Raw genomic sequence first — 7,300 nt, 5'->3', positions numbered from 1 at the left:
AAAGCCTTTTAAATGTCCAACCGAGATAAATCAATAGCAGCAAATAAAAGAAAACTGAAAAATGAAAAAATCTCTTAAGCAATTACAGTACCCTGCTGGTGGAAATTTCTTTGCAATCCAGTTCTTAATTCAAACCTTGCCAAGTTGTTTCAGTGTTTTGTTGTTTGTAACAAAACAGTTTTCAGTACCACTTTATCACTTCATCTTTTACCACTTCATCATTTCATCAAAAGGTCTCTTGTTAGTTGCGTATCACCAGAAAGTCTTCAGTGTGACTAAACATTTTCCCTTCCTTTCATCCCACCACAAGATGAACCCTGGCACAAGCCATTCTTGTAGCATCATAGCTGCACTAGCTCTCAACAAGCTGTTGAATAGAACCTCATAGAAAAGGGATCGGGACCAGTACGATAAGCTCTCACAGGTGCAACTACTTCAATAACAATCTAGTATAGGAGATCATGTCTTTAATGAAAACTTCTGAGGTATTATGGGTCGAACTACAGAATTCTCCCTCTCACAACAACCTTCTCACAATATGTATTACCCCGTCAAAGCATAGTATTGTGCTCAGCATCTGAATGATCAGGAAAATAGCAACAAGGTATTTAGTTTGATCAAGGTGTTTATTGCATCTCAGAGGGCACACATGCACTGGGGTTTTCTGTTTTTCTGTTTTTTGCTATTTTCTTTCTTTTTTTTTTTTTTTTTTAAACCGAAATACAAAGAAGAGCCATTTTGAAATTAACTTTTTATAGAACTTTCCCATTACGGTGTATGTTATCCCCACAGCAAATTCTGTGATACATCCACTCTTAATGGTACCATACATTGATTACATAGTTAATTCGAAAGACTTCAGTTAAATCTTTCCAACCCAATATGCTTTTACAGAGAACTGCCAAGCCACTTGTAACACTGATCAACAGTGACCTCATTTAAGAGTCAAGATCTTAAGCCAAGCCATCAGCAGAAACAGTATGAGAACAAATAAAAATAAAAGAAACACATTATGTACAGTAAAGGGCATTGATCTCTGGATCAGAATTAAATCTAATCACCAACTGTACAAAAGCTACTCACAGCGCAGTTGGGGAAATGGAGAAAACACTAGCCTAAGGCATACACAGGTAAGCACTAAATTAAGAGATGTGCATAAGAACTAAACAGAGGTGAATAACATCACTTGTAATGTTCTGACTACAGATATACCAATGAGTGCTCTCGGATTTGAAATTCCTTAATGCCAGACAACTATGGTTGCTTTTTTCAACTATGTGGAGAGAGACTGACCCTTTACTTATTTTCAGTGCATTCAGCAAGAACTGATAGATAAATATGCCAATTTTAAATGGAAAAAAACAAAAAAAAAACAAAAAAAACCCAACAAACCTTAAATAATTAAAATATATTTTAAAATCAAATCAGCAATAAATATGGTAATCTTTCAGATATGACTTTTCAGTCTTGGAAAATCATTGGAAAAGTACTTGTTATGGAAGTTTACCTTTATATTACTTTAAATTATCTTAACATATACAGTGCCACAAAAATAAAACATTTTTTCACGACAATTGAGATTCCTGTGACTGGAAAAAAATGTATTCCACACAATTCCATAAGTATTTTCCTTACTATCTGGTATTATCACACTATATTTTGTAACAGATAAAGGAGAAACTGAGTCTTAGGGAAATTGTAGGTGTCCTCAAAAAGTTATATACATTGAAACCTTCAAAAAACACAGACATCGCTCCAAATGGCTCACCAAACAACAGCTGCATAATCTGTCCCTGTGGGATAGGTTCAGAAAAGCACTAGAAGGCATCAGAAACATACATCCATTGTTTAAATTGTAAAACACAAATAACCCAAGTACACAAATTTAGAGAGAGTAGGGATAACAGCTAAGGTAGTACACATTCCTAATGTTCACTTTCACAGCTGTGCTACACGTTTCAGGAGTAAGAGAAAGTCTGAGTAAGCGCTGGGTTTGGTACTGGTGGCTCACTTCGAAACTGAGCATCCAATTGTAGACTCCAAACTCACATTTTTATCATCTTGTCAGAAAAACCGCAGCTGTGGAAACAGAAGAGTGTTACATGAAAGCAGAAATAATGAATGAAATAAAGCGCATTCTAGAAAAATTAAGGGGAAAGTACCAAATATACTCTTTATTGTATCTCTGAGCTGTTGCCAGCATTCAACAAAGTGGCTGCCTTCCAATGGACAGCTATAGAATCATAGAATCACAAGGTTGGAAAGGACCTACAAGATCCAACCATCCTCCCATAATCATTGCTACCGCAAGCAAGCCACTAAACTGTATCTCATAGCTCCTCATCCAATGCCTCTTGAACACTGCCAGGGACAGAGACTCTACTTATGAACCTGTCTACTACAAATAAAAGCTGAAAGCTGTGAACCCAGCAATAAAAAAAATACACCTTCACTCTTAGAAGTCTCCAGAAATTCTTAGGCACCTTCAAAGCTGGAACAGAGAAATGTGGAGAAAAAGAGCCACGTGTCACCTGCTAAGATGAGCTCAATCTCATCCCCTGCTGCTAATTCCAGCACTGAGGAAGCCCAGAACAAGCCTTAAAATTAAGCTATGGGTAGAAAGAAAAGGGACTTGAAAGGCATCGGAGATATGCAAATACCATCTTCTCCACACATGGCAAATTATCCTGGACTTACAAAATGTTTACCTTACTCCAGCCATTTAAAAACTAACATGCAGAAGTGTTAAATCCAATTTAACATTTCTTTCCACCCCTATTTATTTTCCCTCTTTTCATCTCTCCATACCTGCGCTACAATATCTGTTCCTACACACATGAGATGGGATGCAAGATCAATCACAATTTACCAACAGATCTCATAAACAATGCCAGCTCCTCATAACAACGTGGAACCAGAGATTTTGGCACGGTTTTGCTCCAGTATATGTACTCTTATTATGTTTCTATTTGTTTCAGTAACAATTTCATGAAAAACAAAAATGTGAACCCTTGCACTGAGAGGAAGCAAGACAAAATGGAAACAATAGATTGAAGATAATTTTCTTGTCAGTCACTTTTGGCAAAAGGTAGTCAAACACCAGGCTTTCAGGCTGGAATTACAAAATGCAGACAGAATTCAGTTTTCTACTTTAGCCACCACATTATCAGTGCATGTTCCTACAGATCTCCACAGGTACAATTCAGCTCATCATGTTTAATCCGCAGAACTAATCACCATCTGTTTGCCAGATCTGTACTGCAGCGTAACATGCAGGCAGTCACAAAATACCTTATCGTTTACAAGAAATCCTTGATGTTAAGATCCGCTAATGGGTCCTTTGTTGGAGGTTTCTTGGGACTCTGAGTAGCAGGAGTTGGGCTTGGAGAAAGCTAACAGACGCCAGCCAGGAAGGCAGAAAAAAACAAAGCAACATGGATATACACGCATTAGGTAAGTATAGCTGGATCTCACACAAGCACACTGCAAGCATATGAAAGCTCTTACACTGCTGTTAACTTCACTGTGCTGCCATTTTGCTCAAGCATTGTTTAAATTCTGTCCTTACTACAGAGTTAACAATGCTTGGCTGACGTAATGGGCACAGGCACTGCCTATTATTGTTAGCATAGCTAATCAGTTGCACCCTGTAAGACAGAACACTGTTAGGATTGTCAAACCAGACAGAAGTTAAGCAATTGTTAGATTTTATACACCAAGGTACAGAATTAGCTGAGTGTGTGCTGCACAACATATCTGAAAATCTAGCAATTGGCATTTAAATACAAGTTGTTCTGGACTGGTAACAAAAATGAAAGCCCATTAGTGTACTGCAGATGTGACTGTATTACACCCAAATTCTTCTTGATTTTTGTTAGGCATAAAATGAATTACTCAGTAGAAAGTATCCACTTTTCAAGTTCCATGCAGCCCTTTTCCCTAATTAGCTAAATGATTCTCTCATCCTTAATCCCTACTGTCACTACCATACCTGAGGGCACTGTGGGTGTTTAATACATACCCCTGGCACATCTATGACTACCCTAATCTAAGAAAAATGTGTTTGTATCTTCACAGAATCATTGGGGTTGGAAGGGACCTCCAGAGATCAAGTCCAACCCCCTTCCATAAAATCATTCTTGATAATCTGTGTCAGGAGACAGTTTAAGATGGGAAGACTGAATAGGTATATGTGAAATTCAGAGTTCCAATAGCTACAGCTACAATTAGCTCTAAATTCTTAGAGCAGTTTCAAGTTCTTCTCATTTCTGCAGGGAAAACTCAGAGTTACTTAAGCAAGAATGTAGTTTCTCATTTAAGGAGTGCAGTTTGCTACAGGTTGACTGTTTGACTTAATGTTTGGAAAATTGAGAGGTGGAGTGGTTTCAAGTATCAAAAATCAGATTTTAGGCCCACAGCACGAACCTCTACCTTGAAACTCATTTCAAAGATAAGATGAAAAGTACTTCAGGAAAGTTGTGGCCCACCACTCCTCTGGAAAGAGTCTTTACATTATTACTATAAACTAAACTCTATTATGGAAAAATAGGCTGTAGCAGCTATCGTGGCTTATGTTGTGCCAATTAGCGGCTATCAGACAACTAAAAGCTCTGTATCAGAGTAGATACAGACTGCTGCTTTTCCAATTCTTATTAGCTTCAAGTTAGAAGGAATACTTGGGTAACTGTAAGGAGCAACTGATATTTACTTTTTCAACAGGGTAGATGGCATGTCTCCATTCACTCAACCTACTTTGTCATTAACTACTCCATTACATATTTTTGTCATGTTAAAGAAAGACCCATCCTCCTGGTAGCCAGTAAGTCATGTTAATGTTTTCTGGTTATTAGCCTTGCATTATGAGTAGGGTGATCAGTTACCACAATCTGATCCCAAAGATTAACTTGAATTACTTTTTCTCCAGATCCATTTCGAGCAACTGCCTTTAATCTGCTAGTGCACAATTCTTGCCAAGCGAAGCATTTGAGGCAGAAGTGCTCAGACACTGAAGTCTGCTAAGGCTGGACTTTCAGGTGGCAGCTGGTAGGTAGGCAGCTGCATGACGAGGAACAGACTGTAGGACAGATGGTCATCTGAATGACATAAGTAATGTGCGAGTACTACAGCAGTGCACTACTTTGTGTTGGGTGCTAGAGACCACTTTGCAGTTCTTTACTATTTTCTGCCTCCTGAATGACTACTGTCTTCTCAGACTAATTTGTTCTGCTTTGAAGCATCACTACATAGGAACCTGCAGGACAATATCCAGAAGTAATGTCTAGGTATATTGGTCAAACATAAAGAGAAGTGTCAGGACAAAAGGCAGTGGGCCCAAACTGGAGCACAAGAGGCTCCTCCTGAACACCGTGTGGGTGACTGAGCACTGGTGCCCCAGAGACTGTGGAGTCTCCTCCTTAAAGAACTCCAGAAGCCATCTGGACATGGTCCTGGGCATCTTGCTTGAGCAGAGGTTGGATGAGAAGACTTCCAGATGTTCCTTCAAGCTTCAATCATTCTGTGATTCACCCAGAGTTGCTGCTAAGCAACTATCTCCTTATTTAATGACTAAAAAGCTTCCTATATGCAGCAACTACCAGAGAATTTGTATGCGCAGAAATTTATGCTGAAGATTCTAATCTGTCTCACAATTTAGAGACCCAATCCAGAGTTTAATTGCTATGCTAGTTCTTAAAGAACATGTTTGCTTTATCTGTATGTGGCCAAGTTGTATGTGTATTTTTGGGTCTAAAGGTGATTGTCACAAAGTTGGACTAGGTAAATATACTTTAAATACACGAAAAATGAAGCAGTGCCATGTACCTCCCAGCTTAAAAAACACACAGAGTGACTGAAGCTCAAGACCTTTCATTTGCATTCCTCCACATCAGTGTAGGTTAGAAGAAAAACTCCCCTCCTCAATACTTAAATTTGCACATTACAGTAAAAAAAACTTCTTAAACTCTTTAGAGTTATATACACTACAGGAATTTATACTCAAATGCAGTAATTTTGCAGCATGCCACCAACCTAAAAACATTAAATTTTCATTTACTAAGAAACAGCTGTCATTAAAGAACTCAAGATCTCAGCTTTTCCGTAAGCAGAAGGTCAATTTCCTGAAGAATCCTCTTAGTGGGCTGAGAGGGAAGATGCAGATCATAGCTTTAGTAAATGTGGGCAAGCTCCGAACAGAACGGAAATGCCAAACAGATCTACTTCAAACTTAACCCATATCCCCCCCAAAACACATCTCGGATATAGTTAGACACAGGAGACTCTTTCTGTGAGCACTGACTCACCTGTACACCAGGGCCTGCGGCAGCTCCAAATGGTGGCCTCATCATGGGCTGCCCATACATAACTGGCTGCTGGGGCATCATAGGTACACCTGGTCCTGCTGGGGGCTGTAAATCAGGGCAGCATGAGTAGGTTTCTGGATAAAAAAGGGAAAGCTGTATAGTGAAAGAGACTCACCATCCCAAATGTGGCTCCTGGCTGTGCAACAGGTGGGGTACCTCCTGTGGGAGGAACTCCACCTGCGGGAGGCACGGCTCCTGCCTAGAAAATAGAAGAAAAATTAAAAAAGAAAAGAGAAGCATGAATTTCTGTAATACAAATTATCTGAAAACTGCATTCTCAAAGTTGTTCTATCAAGTCAGGCTGTTATGTAGTAGGTTATACTTAACCCCCTTCTGAAGAATGAGAATTGAATCAGTCCTTACAATAGTGTTCAGATTTCTTTGTCACATTAAAGCTAGGGTGACAAACTCAATTCTCTTTGCAAATGGAGTTCATTTTCTGAATAAAGCCAAAATGGGCCCAAGGAAATTCATACTTTACTCCTCTTTCAACAAAGGGTAAGAAAGCACACCTATTTTGTAACTGATAGCCAACACACCATTGCACATGCTGTAGCACTTAGTTTTAGTAAGCTATAGATTTATGCCTAGCTTAAGCAGAATGTAAAGTTAAAGGAAGGAGCTGCTATAGTAATTAATTTCCAGTAAAAAGTAGTATCATTATGCAGTGATATTAACTTAAAAACTAAGTTCACACAATTACTTAAACCACAATCAGAACTGATACATACTTTACTAAGGAAAGTTTAACTTGTTATGCAATTGATTTTCATTCAGATAACATATAAGCAAAGAAAAGAGACCTTCCACTAGGATTCAGGATGAGACAAATATTAGTTTAGAAGTCTAACTGTATAAACAGCTCAACTAAAGCAGTATCCTTGAACTAGCCAACTCAGGTATCCAGCAGAACCTAAGCACCATTCCTTTAAGTTCCCTTG

At 38.7% G+C, this 7,300-nt stretch overlaps 1 protein-coding gene across 13 annotated transcripts in view; it reads right to left on the bottom strand.

The window, feature by feature from the left end:
• Positions 1–607: 607 nt before the first annotated feature.
• The window catches only part of SNAP91 (synaptosome associated protein 91), a 67,627-nt gene continuing 60,934 nt past the window's right edge, over positions 608–7,300 (bottom strand). For 11 of the 13 annotated variants that reach the window (XM_015858987.2, XM_015858988.2, XM_032443391.1 and 8 more), the window contains 4 exons: positions 6,475–6,558; positions 6,300–6,404; positions 3,292–3,392; positions 608–2,079 (listed from right to left, as the gene is read on the bottom strand). In XM_015858987.2, coding sequence (XP_015714473.1) covers positions 3,300–3,392; positions 6,300–6,404; positions 6,475–6,558 — 282 coding nt within the window. In that variant the 3' untranslated portion in view covers positions 608–2,079; positions 3,292–3,299. The remainder of the gene's footprint in view (positions 2,080–3,291; positions 3,393–6,299; positions 6,405–6,474; positions 6,559–7,300) is intronic. The other 2 variants (XM_015858991.2, XM_015858993.2) reach the window with 1 other exon arrangement.

Source organism: Coturnix japonica, chromosome 3 (assembly GCF_001577835.2).
Source record: "Coturnix japonica isolate 7356 chromosome 3, Coturnix japonica 2.1, whole genome shotgun sequence".
NCBI lineage: Eukaryota > Metazoa > Chordata > Aves > Galliformes > Phasianidae > Coturnix > Coturnix japonica.
This window is presented reverse-complemented; position numbering and strand designations above follow the sequence as displayed.